This window comes from Condylura cristata, unplaced genomic scaffold (assembly GCF_000260355.1).
Source record: "Condylura cristata isolate star-nosed mole 26May11 unplaced genomic scaffold, ConCri1.0 scaffold00008, whole genome shotgun sequence".
NCBI classification, from domain to species: domain Eukaryota; kingdom Metazoa; phylum Chordata; class Mammalia; order Eulipotyphla; family Talpidae; genus Condylura; species Condylura cristata.
In genome coordinates, this window is record NW_004567109.1 from 22,495,246 (window position 1) to 22,514,578 (window position 19,333).

The window sequence follows — 19,333 nt, forward strand, 5'->3', positions numbered from 1 at the left end:
AGTGACATTCCCTTTTCTCCACATTCCACCCACCTTTGTTATTTCTTTTTTTTTTTTAAGTTTTATTTATTTATGCAAACAAGAGCTAGGGTGTAGGCCAGAGATGGGGTGTAGGGGGCAGTGAGAGGATTCATCAGAGACAGAGTAGAGAGCAGAACAGGCAGATGGACTGAAATACACTGCTGAGGGGAGCAGGGGATGAGACAGGAGAGGTCTGCTGCGCCATGTGGGTCAGCTCCCTGGCCAGGGATCGAAATGCTGCCACAGCAGCTGGCAATAGCTTAATAGCACTGAGACTTAACCCCTGCACCACTAGGTAGGCCTGAGTTATTTCTTGTCTTGTTAGTACTTTTGGACAGGTGTAACGTGTGTCTCGCTGCAGTGTAGATTACTACTTCCCTGCCGACTGGTGATGCTGAGCACTTTTCATATGCCTGCGCTCATCTTCACATCTTCTTTGGAAAATGTCTACTCATATTCTCTGCCTGTTTTTTAATTGTATTCTATTTTATTTCATTTGCCGTTGTGTTGTTTAAGTTCTTTGTATATGTCAGATATTAACCCCTTATCAGATATATGATTTGCAAATACTTTCTCCCATCTTGCAGGTTGCCCTTTTATTTTGCCTCTGCTATGGAGAAGCTTTTTAGTTAAATGTAGCCCATGTGTTTATTTTCCTTTTGTTGACTTTGTTTTTGGTGTCAAAGCCAAAAAGTTGTCACCAGCATCCTCATGGCTTCAGGTGTTGTGGTCAAATCTTTCCTCAATTTTGGGTTCATTTGCGTGTATGATACGAGTGGTGTAGTTTTATTCTTTTGTGTGGAACTGTCCAGTTTTCTTAGCACCATTGAAGAAATTCTTGATTGTTTTGTTATGAATTGATAAATCCATCTATGCATGGATTTATTTGTAGGATTTATTATAAAATTTTTATTATTCAGTTTCATACATCTACGTATCTGTTTTTATGCCAATACCAACTTGTTTTGACTACTATAGCTTTGTAGTATAGCTTGAGATCAGGGAGAATGATGCCTCCAGCTTTATTCTTGCTCAAGATTACTTTGGCTATTCAGGGTAATTTGTGATCCTGTGCAAAGTTTGGGATTGTTTGCCCTATTTCTATACAAAAATTCCATTGAAGTTTTGATAAGAATTACACTGAATCTGTGGATTGTTTTTAGTAGTATGGATAGATTAACAATATTAAGTCTTCAATCTATGAGCAGAAAATATCTTCTCATTTATTTGTGTCATCCTCAGTTTTTTCCATCACTGCACATCTTTCAAAAAATTATTTCACCTTCTTGGTTAAATGTATTAGGTAATTTATTCTTTTGATGAAATTATAAATGGAATTGTTTCCTTAATTTTTTTCTTTTTATTAGCTTGCTTCTTTTTATCAGTTTTCTACATATAAAGTATAAACTCCAAAGATGACAGTTTTACTCCTTCCTTTCCAATTTGAATGGCTTTATTTCTTTTTCTGGATAATTGCTCATGCTTGGATGTCTAGTACTATGTTGAATAAAAGTAGTGGTTGGGCATCCTTGCCCTGATTTTAGAAGAAAAGCTTTCAGCATTCACCATTGAGTGTGATGTTAGCCATAGGCTTATCATGTATGAGTTTTTTATATTGAGGTATACTTCCCGTGTGTCCACTTTGTTGAAAATTTTTATTATAAATGGATGTTGAATTTTACAAATATATTTTCTACATCTATTGAGACAGTCATTATTTTTATCATTCATTTTTCTAATGTGGTATATATCACATTGATTGACAGATGTTAACCATCCTTGCATCCCTGGAACAATCCTGATAGATCATGATGTAAGGTCCTGCATCATAGCACTGCCCCACACAGAAATAATGGCATCCCCTCTATTATTTCTCAGATCACCCAGCCCATTGTTTCGAAAGGACTCCAAGGAATAGCAACTCCGTCATCAGTCTGCACGGTGGCTGTAAATACGCTCATCTTTGCAGAATCATGAAACACTTGACACTTTGCATTGTCCCTGGGCTCACCTACCCTCCTGAAGTCACGTCCAGAACTATCGGTGAGGGGTTCCCTCCCACCCTGGTTGCAAAATGTCCCATGAAGAGGCTGTCACGCAAGAAATCAGGAGTCCATCAAGGCAACATCAAGTTCAACAGTCTGAGTCTCAGAGGCGGGAAGAATCCGGGCACCCTCTGCCTGCTCCTTTCAGACGATGCCCCAGGGTGTCTGCCTCTGGAAAGCAGCAGGTCGGCTGGTGGAGCCTCTCTCCAGAAAGCTGAGACATGAAGTGAATGCCAATGATCCCCACACCCGAAAGGAGGGGGGATGCAATTACAGCAAATTCTGCTTACAGTTCAGATTCAATATTTGGAAGGGATAATCCTGAAATAAGAGATTGCCTGATTTCTCTCCCCAGCCTGTGAATGGTTCATTAGCTCCTATTTGACATTTGATGGTTTAGTCTGATTGGCTTTATTGTGGACTTGGACTTTAAGAAGTCCCCAAGACAGAGCAATCAAGTTTCACAATGATCCCCAACTGCAAATTTTAAAACATAAATGGCAGCTGCGCTTTGGACATCAATCCCATGAATGCGGTGGGGAATTTGTATTTTATCCCCACTTAATGAAACTCAATCCTGCTTGGCAAAGCGGGGCCCCTGACTCAGCAGTTAGGATTTCCTCAGTAGTTCAGCCTGGGTGCTGCAAACAAAGAACCCCAGACTTAGGCAGCAGGAAAGAGGAGTGTGCCCTGACTTGCAGTGGGCCATGGAGGCCCTGGGGTCTCAGAGCAAGGCGAGGTGGAGGCCCCATCCTGGCGGGAACCCAGTCTAGCTGTACAGACATGTGCCCTGTGCCAAGCACAGAAACAGTATAAAGGTGGCGATGCGTGTTCCATCGAGGCAGCACGTAAGTTTCAGGAGCTGAAGAGGAAAGCAGGAATGGCCATGCCTGGGCTGGCCCCGGGGAAGGGGTGTTTGAGCAGGATGTAGTGAATAGTGAAAGCAGGGGACACAGGCATGAGGTGTGAACAGAGCCTGCCGCCGGGGAGGGGCGGGCTTCCTAACCGTAGGCACCTCCAGGGTCCGTTCTCACCCCAGCTCTTTGCCCTGCTGTGTTGACCTCACCCGGCCCCAGGAGCCAAAGACCCTTGGAGAACAGGGACCGTCCTATGCATTTCCAAACGCTGGTGTCCAGTAAATGTTGCCAAGTGAAGAGCTGCACTGTGTTCCAAGCTCACAGGACACAGCTGGGAGGGTAGCTACATGAACTGGCCTCGGGCTCAGTTCTTGAGGGATGACGGTTCAGGGACATCAGGTGTGTCTGTGGGCTCATGTTCATGGAACAGTGAAAAGGTCTCACCTCTCCCTCAACCTCTCTCCCCCCTTCACCCTTTCGCCTTGTTGGGACACTCAGAGGGCAAAGAGAACAGAGAATGTCAACCATGGGTCCATGGTGTGCCCAGGACCATACAGCCAGGTGCAGCTGATGCAGCCCAGGTGTATGGTGCTTCTCAAGTCAGCTTGGGGACCTGCCGTGCAGGCAGATGAGGACGGCTGCCTGTGCCCATCTTTGTAAACACTGAAGGCTTTCTACCGCTAGCTGTGAGAAGGGGCCTGTGTTTTTGTATTTTTAAGCCTGTAGGTCAGGGCCTGGCACATCAGAAGCTCCCAAGAAACAGCTCTATTATCCCCATTTTGTGGCCAAGGTGTGCTATTTCCACCCCAATTTAGAGAACTGACCCTGAGAGAAAGGACTGGTTTGCCGCAATCCCACAGGAATGAGACCTCGGCTCTGCCTGACTTCAAAGCTGCAGCATCAGGCTGGCCGCTGCAGGAGACCGGGCAGCTGAAGGAAGAGGACAGTCCAATCTGGCTGCGCGAGCCCGCGCCTTCCTGGTCCTCCTGCACCAGACCTGCCTCCCGGCTCTTGCCTCAAACCACCCCCCCACCAGGCTCCAGTCCCAAACCACAGGCCCTGGCATCACAGGACCTGCCACCACTCAGCCACTGTCCACAGCCACACATGCGTGGCGCCCGGCCACACTCATGCACCCTCACCGACGCCCACGCGCACGGACACCAAAGGCTGACACCTGCCCCGCAGGCCACTCACACGCGTGCTCACAGGCACACAACCACACATGTTCTCTCACACACACACGATACACACAAACGTGCACACGCTCCCAACACATTCCAGCTCAAGCATACACATGAACACCCACACGTGCTCACGCACACACTCGCGCTCCCACACCTCAGCCTCATGCGTGCACGGACACTCACGAGCACGCTCCCCCACACACAAGGCCGTGCTCTCCCAGACACAGGCTCATATTCACACACACACACGTCCTCATACATGGCTCACAGCATTTGGGTGTGTGCACGCATACACACAGATGCAGTCACACACACATGCCTGCACACACAGCCCTGGCACACCCGCCAGCAGGAGGAAGTCAGAGGTGCCAGCGGAGGCTGGGCCAGAGCACACACCATCTGCTATGGGACAGGCCAGCTCAGGCCACGCTGTCTCTGGAGGTCCAGGGTCCTGTCCTCTCTGTGCTTCTCCCTCAGGCTGTCCCCTGACTGCCCGCCAAGGCCTGCTTCAGTGCCAGATTCCTCCTGTGGCCTGAAATTTCTCTCCTCTTTCCTCCCCAGTTCAGCCTTATTATGCACCTCCGTGCCCACTATCTGGAGGCTCCACGACGCAGGCATCAGCCAAGACGCAAGGATTTTTCCCTAGTGACCACACACTTTCCAGCACCTGAAACCCCCAAGAAGTAACCCCAATGACAGCCAGCGACACAGTTAAGTCGGCGGCAGAACACTCCCACCCATGGAAGCATAGAGGTGGGGGCAGAGAGAAGCTTTCGACCATCCCTCAAATCAGAGTTATAAAGCTCTGCCCAACCACGAATTCTCAAGCCACCCCTCAGAGATACCAGGCTCCTTGGAACCAGGACAATTAGGCTCTCCTGCCTGCAGTGCTCCCTGCCCACCGCCAGGGGTCAGCCATGCCTCACTTATGTGTGTTTCAACATTCCCAGCCCCCAGTCCTAAAGGCCTTGAGGCTGAGAAGTAAATGGGACTTCAGGTACAGTCTTCTAGATCAACTCTGCCTGTGTGTTGAATCCGGTGTGCTGCTCTTTTTTGAACTCTTTTTTGAAAATCTTTTCTGTTCCTTTTACCCTTTAATTAAAAGTGACTGTCATGAGCTCTGGCTCCTGACGGGGACCACCGTTCTCACTGGGTCCTCTCTATCCTCGCACTTCTCTGAGATCCTCCACATCGGGTTTTCTTCCAGACCCCTTTCCTGACACTGACCTTGTCAAGGTCACCATGGATGTCATATTGCCACATCCAGAGTCCATTGTCAGTCTCCATCTTCCCAGAGCTAATCATAGCTTTTGACCCAGAAGGACATATTCTTGTTCCTGTAACACTGTCTTCATTTGAACTCAGGGCACAGCTCTTTTTGAAGTGACAATGAACAGTTTTTCGTATGTCTTTTTGCCTTCTAGATAGTATGAATTTGTCTGTTTACATATGCTGCCCTTTTATTCATTGGGTTTTTAATTGCTGAATTTAATGAATTTTTTAAATCTTGGATATTTATCTCTTATCATTTATATGTTGTATAAGTATTTTCTCCCATTCAACAAGGTGCCTATTTAATCATCTTGTATTTTCTTTCATAGAAGGAAGCTTTGTAACATGAGGAAACCCCGCTCTTTGTTTTGTTTTTAATTTCCTTGCCATAGGTGCTGAGCCACCAAAAATATCTTTATTTTTGATATCATAGAACGTATCACCAATGTTTTCTTCTATGTATTTTATTGTTTCAGGTCTTATATCTAAATCTTTAATGCATTTGGAGTATATTTTTGTATGTGGTGTTGGCAAGTGATCCAACTTTATTCTTTCATGTGGGTCTTTTCCAATTTTCCCTTCACAGTTTACTAAAGAGACTCTCTGGGTGCTGGTATGTACATGATTTCATTTCAGGGCATTTAATTCCACAACATTGGTCCATGTACCTTTTTCTGTGCCAATACCATATGGTTTTAATACTGTTGCTTCAAGGAAAACTTGAAGTCAGCAAAAGTCCCGACCCCTCCCTTTCTCTCAAGGTTGCTTTTGCATGTTGAAGCCTTTTTGAACCCATATAAATTTCAGTGTCTCTTCTTTGAAAAACATTACTGGTATTTTGGTGAGTGTTGTGTGAAATGTGCATGTCAAATAGGTAAGAAGTCATCTGATTCTATTGAGACCCCCTTCCATGAGCATGGGATGTCCTTCCATCACTTTCTGCTGCTACCAAGTCCTCTAGCCACATTGTGGAGTTCTTGTCCAGGTCTTTTAACCTCCTTCATGAGGTTGATTCCAAAGTGTTTAATTCTTTTGAAGCAATTATAAATGGGGTGATTTTCTTAATTTTTGTTTCTTTTGCTTCCTACATTGTTTGTCTATAAAGACTATGAACTTCTATATGCTGATTTTATAACCTACCACTTTACTCTATGCCTTTATTGTTTCTAGTAATGTTTGGATGGAGTCTTGAGTATTTCCTACACATAATCATCTTGTCTATAAATAGTGGTGTTTCACTTCTGTCCTCATGTGGATTCCCTTTATTTCCTGTATGTGTGTGATCGCTCTGCCCAAAACCTCTAGCGTTAAGTCAAACAGGAGTCGTGGCAGCGGGCCTCCTGGTCTTGTCCCTGACTTCAAGGGTTCCATTTCTCCGTAAATATCTTGACAACTGTGAAAATTTTTGAAACTACGAAAGTAACAACTTTCATAGTTAACAGTATTTACTTAGCAAGAGCATTTTTTAATCACTTGCCACGTGCCAGTCCCCTTAGCTGTGGAAAGATGCTAGAGGGAATGACTGAGGCTCAGACACATAGAAATAGTCTAAAACCAAACATCTAGGGGTGAACGGGGCAGGTAGTTGATCCTATTTGTTGATTCAATTCATCAAGTATTTGTGCCAGGTGTTGTTTTGGGAGAATAGAAGAGTCGGCGACCCTGGAGTTGGTGGATAACAAGGAAGCACCAACCCAGCATGATGGGCAAGTTTAAGACTTTCGATTTACCCTGAATGACCCGGTAAGTCATTAGTTCTGAGTAGATTGGACTTAGATTTTTGTTTGAGTAAGATTTTAATAGGCTCTCTATATTCTCTACAGAGCAAAAGCAGCTACAGAGAGATCAGTTTGGAGACCTCTTTTGGCCAGGTGACGTGCCCAGTTATTTGATCAAATGTCAGTCTAGATGGTGCTAGGATGATATTTTATTTAAAATGTGATGAGAATTTATCACCAGTAGACATCAAGTGAATGACATGGATGGACTTCACCCAGTCCGCTGACGGCTGTAAGAGCAAAAACTAAGGCTTCTGGAAGAAGAAAAAAAATTCTGCCTCAAGACTGCAGCATAGAAGTCCTGCTGAGGGTCCTATCTTCTGGCTTGTTCTGCAACTTCATACTCATACTGCAAAATCACCCCTTATCTGAATTTCCAGCCTGCCAACCTGCCATCCAGATTTCAGACTTGCCAACTCCAACAACAAATACGCGAATGACTCAAAATAAATATAGATAAGATGATAAAATAAAGTGTATGGATGGATTTTTACCCTATTCTTTTCTGTTTCTGTGGAAAATCCTGGCAATTACAAGGCTGTTGCATATATCCATGAGAAAATTGGTCAATGACGATAGCTTGGACCTTGGTGGTAGCAGTGATGATGGTGAGGCATAGTTAGAGTCTCATAATATTTTAGAGGTGGAGTCAACTGAATTTTATAATGAATTTAATTTGGCAAATGAAAAGAAATTATGAGCACTAGCACCATCCACTGTTCTGGGAGATGCTGAGAAGGTAAATAAGAGTCTAGAACACAGAGGGCAAGACCAGGAGGGTGGGGGGAGAAATCTGGACAGGTGTCCCAGCGGTCAAGTGAAGAAATCAGTCTATCCCTAGGAAGAGGGGACGGCCAGCTGTGACAAGAGCTGCTGGGAGGAATGGTCAACGTGGGGGCAGGGAGAGTCCTGCTCTGGGTGCTGTGGGTGGCACCAGGCAGGGAATGCAGTGTGGGGAGAGCAGCCCAGATACACATGGGCCCACTTGCACCCACACTGCATCCGTGTGAGGCTTCCAGAAACCGGAGTCCAGTCTGGCTTGATGTTATTTCCTGTGTCCATGAAGCAGCAAGTGACCTTAAGAAGTCCACGTCTTAGTGCCACCCCAGCTGAATGGGGTGGCAACAAGGTCTTGGTAACTGTGCCAGGTTGGCTTTGATGGATGGGTGTCATTCATGAAGGGATGGGGAGGAGCTGGGTGGAAATATGAATTTGAGTCATGTCAGGTAGATAAAGAAGCCAAGCCACACCTTGTGCCCAGGGGGAGAATCACCCTCGGTGGACACGCACTGGAGGAGCGAGAAGGTAGAGGAGGGAAGGCGATCATGGCCACAGGGGTCTCCCACTCCTCTGGGGTGTTTCTTATTTCTTGGTGTAGCACCAGTGGGGCAGAGCCTGCTCGGGTGGGGAAAGACCTCATGACATCCCCAAAAGCGGTACGCTGGTCACCTTTTACAAATGACATCCTGAGGTCACAGAGGTGGGGATCACTGGTCAAGTGAGAGATGGCACAGCATGGAGTTTGGACTCCAAAAGACTGAGCTCACACTCTTCCAGGTGTAGGTGCAGAGATGGGGCTGTGGGGCGGCCTCTGTGGAGAAGGTCTTCCAGGGGACAGGGAAGCCACTGCCAGGTGTACCTGGAGAAGGGTGGGCGAGTCAGGGGCTCCTCTGGGACAGGATTGTCCGGTGTTGTCCTCACAATGGCTGGAGCTGGAGTCTGGGCTTGAAGCCAGAGCTTCTTGCCTCCAAGACCATGTTCCTTTTTCTATAACAACGTGCGTCGAGCAGAGGCAAGAATTCCCAAGGTAAAAAACTGGCCTCCATTCTTGACAGCGTGGAGGTGACCTGATTGGGCTTTGGATTACTCATGCATAAAACAGAGCCACCATGGCACCTCTCCTGTAGGACCAAGTGGTAAGAAGCCCATGAAACAGCATTGCAGGTCACACGCAGTGCCCAACAAATGGTCATTTTCCCTGCACCTTGAGGTAGCACTAAGGGTCCACTGATGTCTTCATACTTTAAAGAATAAGGGCTGAAGTTTGGATTTAAAGCAAGACATAAAAAATAACCAAGTTCACTCACGCTTTCTTCTATTTCTATGCAAGATGAGAACGGGGGTGGTGGGCATTTGCGCAGGGGGATGCATCTGTAAAGGCACGCTGTGGGATTAGGGGGTGCCAGGAGGGTTGGTCCTGGGAGCTCGGTGGCATCAGATGTTAGCCACAGGTCGAGAGTGGGCCCGACCTACCTAGATGGGCTCTCTGGGCTTCAGGTGAGCATTCTACATAAAGTGCCTATACCACCTGCCATGTGCCATGCTCAAAATAGCCGAGCCTGGCACGGGCATTGTTTATAGCTACCTGGTGATAAGGCTCTGTGGACTTTGCTTTCTTCTCCCTGACCCAACCTTCAACCATGGAGGTGATGGGCTGTGCATTGCCTAAAAGGCAACTGTGAGCTTAGGGCCCCCCTGTGGATGTCACCCAAGGGGCGAGAGCATGGCAGGCCTGGCCCTGTCCTTCTCATAGTGACCACCCTCAGTGGGCTTGAGCATCATGCCCACTTGGTTGAAGGAGAAACTGAGTCCAGCAACGTTGGTGTGACTTGTCAGGGAGGCAGTCTCTCTCCAAAGACAGTGCTCTTTCCTCCGGGCTGATTTGGTTTCTGGAAGACTCTGACAGGTGAGATTGGTCACAGGTAGGCATGATGGATATGATGAGGCAAACAGGGGCCTGAGAGTACCCAGGCAGGTAGGTTGATGGCTTGGCAGGGACTGCTCAAGAGGGTGTTCTTTAAATAGATGAGGGGGTGGGAGGGAGAGACATGGGTTTAGGGGTTTGCAGAGTCCTGGGGCGAGAGTGGTATCTGCCCTGGGCCAGCCTGTCTGTATTGCACCCAGGAGGCCCACGTGCTGACCTGGATCAGAGGTGCTGAGCTCCTGCTCTGCCACACTTTCTCTCTCAAGCCTCACTTTCCCTGTCTGTAAGTTGTCTTCTCCCCTCATTCCACTCAAAAGGCTTCTGAGGGAATGAGGAAGGGGCCTCTCCAGAGCCCCCACACAGCAGAAGCTCGACACTCCATCAACGTTCCCACGTGCTCTGGGCCTCCCTGCCCTGCCCCCCAAACTCCTTCCTGGGAATGGGCTCTGGCTCGCCAGAGAGCCAACCGGCCGTCGGCCCCACCCCAGCTGGACAGTTAATGAGTGACAGGGTGCCCGAGCCAGGCTATAATTTGCTGCTGGCCGGAGGGGCGGTGGGAGCAGGTAGACAGCAGGGCCAGGACTCTGAGAAAGCAAGATGGGCGGCAGCTCGGGGTCAGGGCTCCTGTCCAGGGTGGCTGTGGTCATCCTGGTGCTGCTGCCGAGCACACAGGCAGTTTCCATCCAGGTGAGTCCTCTGGCCAGCCTGCTCCCTGCCTGGATGTCCCCCAGTGGGAGGCTGGGCTGGAGAGGGGACGCTAGGATCTTCACGGGACACAGGGGCACACGGGCTCAGGCTGAGCCCACACTCAATGGCAGCTTGAAACCAAGACAGCTGGTGGGTGGGGGAAGCTGGAATGCGGACGGCGATGATGACGGCGATGATAATAAAAAGCTGCTGCTCAGCACTGCTCTCAAAGGTCGATTCTGGTCAGAGGTCAGAGTGTAAAACGAAGCATGTCCCTGCCCTTGAGAAGCCCAGATGGGAGGGACCCCTTTGATGCCCCCACTGCTGTCTAAATTCATCTGCGGAGGGATAGAGTGAGATTGGTCACCAGAAAAAGCGTCCCTGGCGGGTGACTCTCGCGCTGACATGGCGTCACGAGCGGGAAGAGGTGGCTGCCACAGGGAGGGCGCGTGGCGGATGCAAAGGCCCCGGGGATCACTTCTGGCACCTAGGAAGCTCAAAGGAGTGCACCTGGGGGTGGTGGGATACCACAGCGGTCCTGGTGACTCTGGGCCTCCCTAAGAATGTGAGGGTGCTAAGCAGCCTGCCTCCCCTGCAGTCTGGCCTTGGGGCCTGGCCACAGTTTGCCACGCCAGCTCAGAGATCTCCCTAGAACAGCGGGTACTCTGGGTGCCGGGCACCTAGGAGGCGTAATTGTCTCCATTTGTCAGATGAGGCTCAGCAGGAGCAAAATGGGCAGCTGGTTGGGAAGGTCTGGGACCTGAGCCAGGGCTCTGCAGGTCTCAAAGCCTGTACCCTGAAGAGCTGCCCCACAGCCTGGACAACCTCACGCTCCAGCTCCTGCGCTCCGCGGTGCTGAGTGTCAATGCCACCTCCCACCCCCGTCTGTCCTTCCAGGGTAGCCTGGACTTGTCTTGAGCACCAGGAAGGTCCTGCTGCGTATGGACCCTGGTCTCCTGGCAGGGCACACCCCCTGGCCAGGATTGATGTCCTCCCACCTCCTTCCTTTCCGGTCCCCAGTACCAAGGCTTCCAGGTCCAGCTGGAGTCAGTGAAGAAGCTGAGTAACCTGGAGAAGTGGGTGCCCAGCCCCCGCCTGCGGGCCCAGACCGTCCTCCACTCTGTGTGCCACCACCCGGCCCTGCCGCAGGACCTCCGGCCCATCTGCGGCTCCCAGGAAGCAGACAGCATCTTCCAGGCCTTGAGTGAGTCTCCCCGGCTCCTTGGAGCAGCCTGCCCTCATCCTGGCTCTCCGCTACGCCAGGCTGCCCCTACTGAGCACCCAAAGGCCCAGGACAGGGAGATTACAAAAGCCAGCGCCTGGGTCCCAGTTGGGGCACGGAGTGCTCACAGACCAGGAGCTTCCTCAGTCCCGGGCTCCTGGGACCAGCTGATCATGCTGCTCCCCAGACGCCCAGCTGGAGGGAAGGAGCCTAGGGCAGAGGCCCCTAAGCGGGTCACAACACAGCGGGCCGAAAGCACAGCAGGGACAGAGAGACGGAGCACAAAGGGTGGCACCCAGGGTCCAGAGGCTTCCGAGAGGGGAGCCACGGGGAGGGAGGGTCATCTGGCCAGTAGAAGGTGGCCACTAGCTGGCGTTTATGGGGCAGCCACTAGGGGCCAGGCCCTGTGTCCGTCCCTTTCCCAGCATCTGTTCTCACAACCACCCGGTCAGACTTGGAAACTCAGAGAGTAAGTGACTTGCCAGGCACCAACAGAAAGAGGGGGCTGGGACCCCCATCCAAGCCACCCACTCAGCTTCTGAAGCCTTGGGTCTGTGAGAAAGTCGCCAGGGCCTTCCCCAGGCCGTCACTCGCCAGGCCTTTTCTCACTGCCTAGAGGGCACCCCCGGGACCACAGGTATTTCAAGTTCCGGTTCAGCTGACCTCTTTCTCCCCTGCCCAGGGATCATCGCTAGTGACAACGACGACTGTGAGCTGTGTGTGAATGTCGCCTGTACCGGCTGCCTCTGAGATGGTCTTGGGTGTCCTGGGCCCCCAACGGACACCCGCCTCCCCACCCAGCCCAACCCAAGCTCCGCCAGGGCTGCTAGCCAGGAAGGTCATCAGCATCCTCTCCAGCCGAGCAGCTGGACCTGTCCACAGCTGGACAGACAGATGTGGAAGTTTGACCCCCAGGCCGGTCTTTGCTGAATAAAGGTTCTGTGCTTACATAGGAGCCCACCGGTTCCTCCCAGCAGCCATGGGCGGGACTTCTGAGGAAGCTGGGTGGATTGAGGAGCAAGGCTGGACTGAGACAAAGGTGAGGAATTCCCCTGGCCTCCAGTGCCTGCGGAGTTGATGCCTTACGCCCCATTGGCTGTAGGAGGGAGTGAAGGTCTGGGTGGAGATGAGCCGCCCAAGATCACGGCCCTAAAAAGCTCCAGAGCAACCCTGACCATCTGACCCTGAGCCAAGGTCAAAGCCTGGCTGAGCTGCAGAATCAGAGCCTCTGTGCCAGCCTTGAGCTGCGGAGGGCGGCGCGGAGTTCCCTCCAGGAGCTGGGACAGGTGGTGGGGAGACACACAGGGTGCCCCTCCCTAGGCCCAGAGTGAGGGCTGACTCTTCCCAGGGTTCCAAGAAGTTGCCCTGGGCCTCCTCCCTTACCCTCCTGAGCTCCTCCCTTCGGGTTCCCGGGGACCTCGCGGCCCGGACCTGGTGGAAGGCCCTTCCTCCCACTCTCCCTCCCAGTGGCCCCGGCACTATTAGGAGCAATGAGAGCTGCTCACTGTGCAGTTGCATGACCTCGGCGCTGTTCTAACCCTGTGCAGGAGAAGTGAGCGCACTGAGGCCTCACGGGGCCTGGCAAGCACATACTGCAGTGTCGCCCTCTCTGTGCACCAGCAAGGGGCCCCCAGGCCCAGCGAGAATCACAGCCCCAGGCTCAGCAGAGTGGCAAAGCATGTGTCTTCCCAGAGGCTGAGCCAGCCTGTGCTCTGGGCGGCCATGTCACTGCCTCCCGCAAGCCCGCCAACGCTGGTGACACCCACCAGGGCCCCAGCGGCCCGTTGCTCTCCCAGTGGCCTTAGTGCCCTCATCCAAGACCAGGAGCTATGCTGGTATCCCCAGGATTCCAGAGGCCGGGGAAGAGCCCAGCCTCTGCCCTGAGCAACCAGGAGAGGAGCCGAGTGCAAAAGGGACAGCAGCGAGGGCGAGACCCGCTGCCCCTCCTGACTGCCCAGCTCCGCTTCTGAGCCCTGCAGTCTCCCAGGCACCCGGCCGCACAAGGCTGAACCCCAGCACCTTCCTCTCCCTCCCGCATAGGCAGAGCAGCTGCAGGCCCTTGCAGGCCCCCTGGGCCACTCCTCATACCTCTCCCATCACCCAAGGTGAGCCCTGACCCCGCTACCCCCAGCCAGCCCAGCGTGTCCCCTGCCCTGCGTCCTTCAGGCGCTCCAGGCTCCCCGCACTAGAGGAACGAGTGGGGTGCCCAAATGGTGCCCCCTTACCTCCTATGGCTCCCCAGTGCTGCCTCTCAAGTCTTAACGGCGTCTATGCAGCACCGGCCTGGCTGCCCAACATCCCCTTCAGCTGTGATGGATTCTCCAGGCCAGGCGAAGAGGCAATAAAGGGGGCTGCTACCGGCTGAGCACCTACTACGTGCCAAGAACGAGCCTGAGCCGTCTCCACAGAAGGCAGGCTAACGCAGCATCAGCACTGTGCCCGCCAGGGCTCCCTGTGGCACCAGCTCTTCTGTGTTACCTCATCAAGGTGAACCCCTAGGAAGCAGGGATTCTTGCCATGCCCATTGCACAGAGGGGAAACGACTCAGAACGAGCTACAGGGCCTGCCCACGTCACAGCTGGCTAGGGGCAGAGGGGCCCCCCTCCAGGTCTGGCTCCAGCGTGTGTGTATGAGCCCGTCAAGTGCCCTGCAAACCTGGGAGGCCCAGTCTGTCCTGTCCCCACTCTCAGAGGAGGAAACCAAGTCTCAGCGGGGCACACGGCTGGGAACGTCACAGTCGGCCTCACCCCCAGCCGGGTGCCTCCCGCCTCCTCCTGTCCAGGCCACCGGGGCACCTTGGACCCTCCTGCTTGTGGAGGGTCAGCGCCAGCCCCACCTCTGGGATCCCTCTGCCTCCCTCCCGCTCTCCATGTTGGTTGTGAAATTCCACACATCCTGAAGACATTCCCCAGAGGCAAATGCCGGCCTTCCCTGGGAGGGTCCTGGGGTACCTCACCCTCCCAATTCAAAGCCCAGGGAATTCAGCCCAGCGGTGGGTGGCTCTTACCTTCCTTCAACTCCCTGATTGCACCATTGTCCTGTTCCCCTGTGCCAACGGCCTCCCTCCAGCCCACACCTCCTCACCCAGTCTGAACCATCCTCAGCTTGACCCTGGCCTCCTTTGGTTTGCTTGTTTTCACCATTTAGGGAACTCTTAGGCATGTGTGCTAGCCCCTCCACATGGCCGACCTGCTTGACTGCTTTCGCTACTTCACCCAGCTTGACCTAGTCCCCAGCCAGGGGCCATTACCATCCCAGCTCCACAGAGAAAAAGACTGAGGCACAGAGAGCACAGACGACTCCCCAACGTCACTCACCACATGGAAGACCCGGGAGGAAGCGTGAGCTCTCGCTCTGCTTCTGCCCCATGTCATGCTCTCACACTATCCCCTACGCGTTAGGTCTCTCCACGCTGGGGCCGAGAGAGACTGCCCACACAAACACACAGAAGCCACTGGGCAGCCAAGTGTGCAAGAGATGTGGCTGCAGTGTTCAGAGAGCACCCAGGACAGAGGGGGAGTACTAGGACTTTCCGGGAGAGTCAGGAACTGCCATGGCAGTGAAGCCTTGGAATCTAGTAGGAGTTTACCTGACCCAGGGAGCAAGGATGTGGTCAGTGCTTGGCCTGGGGATGGGCCTTGGGGAGGGGAAGGAGTGGTCAGAGGGTCCAGGTGCCCAGAAACTCAACACTCCCAAGCTCAGAGCCGGCCTCGGAGCCAGTCAAGTCTGTGGACAGATTCCTGTGTCCACATGGGACTTAGTGACTTTGGAGAAATAAGAGAGAGAACCTGCGGTTCCACCTACACCCCATGGGTGGCGAGGAGACTGAGGGGCCTCCCCACCTGGGTGTGGTGGTGGCCCCAGGAAGTGGTAGTTTAGCAGGGGATCTGGGGTCTTGCCTGAGCACACTAGGTCCTGACCTCCCGAGGGCAGGCAGGGCAGGCACCCCTAGAGCTGGAGGAGGAGTAGACAGATGGGAAGGAATGACAGCAACACCGAGGAGTACTCTGGAATCTGGTTTATTAGCTGAGCTTTGGAGTGGGTATTGGCAAGCATCGGCCACAAGGAAGGGCCAGGCTCTGGGCCTCCCCTGGAGGCTCTCCCCTCTCTCCGCCACTGGGAGTCAGGGAAGGAGGCTGTGCGAGAGTGGGCCCGCCCGGAGGGAGACCTGCTGGAGGCAGCGGAAATCACATGGGTGTCCTAGCATCCGGCACAGGCGGCGTAGGCGCAGATCTCGCAGGAACTCGGGTCCTCAGCAATGGCCTCTGGACAGGAGAGATGGGGCCCATGAGACCCAGCTTCCCTCCCCAGGGACCTTCCTTCTCTCAGACCAGAGCCTGGATATACCCCACATCCCCCACCTAGCGCAAAGTGCCACCCAGGCCAGAATCAGACCAAAGTCAACTTCACGACTGCCCCAGGGAACGAGTTACAAGAGGATTTAACAGACCCACCAATGAGAGCAAAGCTTCTGAATCTCACCAATCAGAACGCAGCTCAGCCTCAAGGGCCACCAATCAGAGAGTTTCCAAAACCCCACCAATCAGAGAGCAGGCTGCTCACCCAGTCTTTGAAGGATCTCTTGGGCGTTGGGCTCCTTGCAGACAGGCTTGAGTTCTTTGGGGAAGTTAGGGTCCCTACAGAGGCTGGGAACCAAGGGTCTGCCAAGCGTCCTGGGGTTCTCAATGCTGGACACCTGGGGCTTCTGGAAGTCCTTGAGCTTCTTCACAGATTCCAGAGGAAAGGAAAACTTTCCATCCTGAGAGACATATCCAGAGGGGTGAGGCCAGGTTGCAGCCAGCTCCGTGCTGTTTCCCAGGGACCAACCCCTCTCCCACCCCGGTGGGGCACAAGCAGTAGCGTGTAGAAACCAAACGGTTAGCTGCTGGGCAATATGAGGTGGCCAGAGCCCGGGACATACCCTGAGACACTGGGCTTGAATCCTAGTTTTGTTTTGTGACCCTGAACATTACTACGCCGTGGGAGCTTATGTTCTGCACATTATGTAAGCAATCAAGAACAAGGGTGGGAAATGTCAGAGAGGCGCCCAGTGGGTAAGAGCTATCATGCTGATTTTCTGGGGGTTCCAGAGCTGGGACCAGGCCCAGGGCCTCTGGACTCCTCGTGATCAGGCAGGCTGTCACTACCCCTGCAGAGAGCAGCGTGGCTGACCACGATCACCCGGTCCCCAGCTTCAGTCGGCAGCCTGGTTGATGTTTGAGAAGCAATAAAAGGCCTCGAGGGCTTGGCTGTGATAAAGCGTGGGGCCCCCGGCAGGTGTCTCTCACTGGCATCCGCGCCCGCACGCACAGGCCGTCGGGAGACCCAGGTGTTCAGCTGTTTCCTGGATCCTGCCAGGTGGTGAGGGTGAGCTTGGAATTGAGGAGGTCGGTCTAAATTTGAGTCCCTCACGCTCACTTCCCAGCCACGTGCTCATAACCAGTTCCAGAACCTGTGTGAGGCTCAGGCTCCACTCAAACACAGGACCAGTACACCCTTAGCAGAGGGTGTTCTCCCGTGCAGTGAGATAGTGTGCAGCCTGGTCCGCAGCGTGCACCTGTGAACTGACAGATCGCCTGCCTAGCCCAAAGGATTCCTTTTCTCTCTACCTGGCATCCTTTCCCCTCGAAATTTGAAGGGGAAGATGTCCAAGGCAGGACCGAGAAGGGGCTCCCTGAGGAAAGAGCCAAGCCTTAGACAGTCCCCCATTCATGCTCCAAATAGGGATGCTGTATCAGGGACCAGAGGCTGGGCACTGGGGCCAGTGCTGGCCGGCCAGGTAGAGGCAGACTTACCTGCACAGTGACTCCTCCTGCCAGGGCAGCCCAGGCCCCCAGGAGACACAGAGTGGATAGCAGGAAGGCGTTCATGGTGGCAGTGCCCAGGAGAGGAGTGGCTGACTCTGGATGCCAGGAGAGACAGCGGGGCTTTTTAAAGAGGGCAGGGTTACTGAGTAACCCAAGAGGCTTTGCCAGCATCTCATCAGATCACCTGTAATTCAGGCTTCGTCAGATAAGGCTCAAGACCGCCCTGGCAGATAAGAGCTCAACCTTGGGGGCTGGCAGAGCCCTGACCCCTCCCTGGGCACCCACTTTAACTCACAACTGGGCCATGTATTCATCAGCCATACAGGTTCATGAATTGCTCTGGGCTGGCCTGTGAGAGAGCAGAATGCAGTCATTCAGCCCTTGAGAAGGGAGTGAGGCCAAGACAGTGACACTGCAGGCTGACCCAGGATGGGGAGTGGGGGTCAAGGGGCCTCCCATCCAGCCCAGGTGCAGGGCAGTTCAGAAAGTCTTCCCAAAGGGGCCAGGCCAGCACCAGTCTTGAAAATGGGTGAAGACCTTCTTAAACAAGGGGCTGGAGAGCCCTCCCGGGTCGTGCAATGGGTAAGGACGCAGCACTGCAAGCTAGCCGCAGCTGCTTTGAGGCGAGTTTGATCTCCCGCCCCGGAGGTGACCCACACTGCGCAGCAGACTGCTCTTGACCTGCCTGCTGCTCCCCTCAGCAGTACTTCATTGATCTGCCTGTCCTGCTCCCCACTCTGTTTCTGGTGAAGCCTCTCACCGCCCTCTCACTGCACCTCTGACTTGTACCCCAGTTCTGTATGCATAAATAAATAAATCTTTAAAAAAAAAAAAGCGGGGCCCTCCCTGGTGGCGCAGTGGGTTAAAGCACTGCACTAATGGGCTAAAGCCACTTCCGCATGAGTTCAATTCCCGCCTGCCCTGGAGGAGACCACATGGCGTGGCAGACCTCTCCTGACCCGCCCGCTGCTCCCCTCAGTACTTCGTCGATCTGCCTGTTCTGCTTCCCACTCTGTCTCTGGTGAAGCCTCACGCCGCCCCTGAGCCTCTGGCCTGTACCCCAGCTCTGTATGCACAAATAAAAAAATCTTTAAAAAAAAAAAAAAGCGGGGTGGGGGGATGGAGATAGAAGGCCATTCCTTGCAAAGATGCCACCTTTGGAACAGGCAGATGAAAGAGGCTTGGGGTGATCCTGGGAATGAAACATGAACCTGAAAAGATGAGGGAAAGGCGTGTTTAGGTGGCTGCAAGTGGTGAGAAATGGTATGAGGTTCGGCCACTATGCACCGGAGGAAGGACTCACATTCCCCCCACGGGCCTGTGAACAGCCCTGTCCTACCTACTGCCCAGTGTCAGTGTGTGTCAACTTGGACAAATCATTTCCCCTCTGTGGGCACCAATAATAATAACTACTTGGTGAGGTTATCTTGGGGGCTAAGTGAGCTTCTACTTATTCTTTGCCCAGTGCTTGGCACACCAAAAGTGAAGGATCAGTCAGTAGCGTGTTTGGCAGCAGCAGAGTGGGCCCTGGTTGCCAGCTCTGGTGCCATCTGAGCCCGGCTGCTCTCCTGTGCTGACGCCACCGCCTGCCTGCCCACCCTGCAGCCTCAGGCTGTCCTCACTGTACTGCTTCCACTTGCCTTGGCCCCTGCTCACCTGACCTCCAACTCCCCAGTCCTGCTGTTTCTGCCAGCTAGTGACCCCCACAAGGGCACCCTCCCCTCCCGCTCCACCCCCGCTACCAGCCCAGTCT

At 53.2% G+C, this 19,333-nt stretch overlaps 2 protein-coding genes across 2 annotated transcripts; one reads left to right on the top strand and one right to left on the bottom strand.

The window, feature by feature from the left end:
* Positions 1-10,461: 10,461 nt before the first annotated feature.
* Positions 10,462-12,523, top strand: GUCA2B (guanylate cyclase activator 2B (uroguanylin)). Its single transcript, XM_004678864.1, has 3 exons — positions 10,462-10,551; positions 11,572-11,755; positions 12,456-12,523. The coding sequence occupies exons 1-3, from the start codon at positions 10,462-10,464 to the stop codon at positions 12,521-12,523; spliced, it is 342 nt and encodes a 113-aa protein (XP_004678921.1).
* A 3,450-nt stretch (positions 12,524-15,973) lies between these two features.
* Positions 15,974-17,643, bottom strand: GUCA2A (guanylate cyclase activator 2A (guanylin)). The gene is made up of 3 exons (XM_004678865.1): positions 17,569-17,643; positions 16,337-16,532; positions 15,974-16,038 (listed from the first exon to the last, which is right to left on the bottom strand). The coding sequence occupies exons 1-3, from the start codon at positions 17,641-17,643 to the stop codon at positions 15,974-15,976; spliced, it is 336 nt and encodes a 111-aa protein (XP_004678922.1).
* Between the last annotated feature and the right edge of the window lie 1,690 nt (positions 17,644-19,333).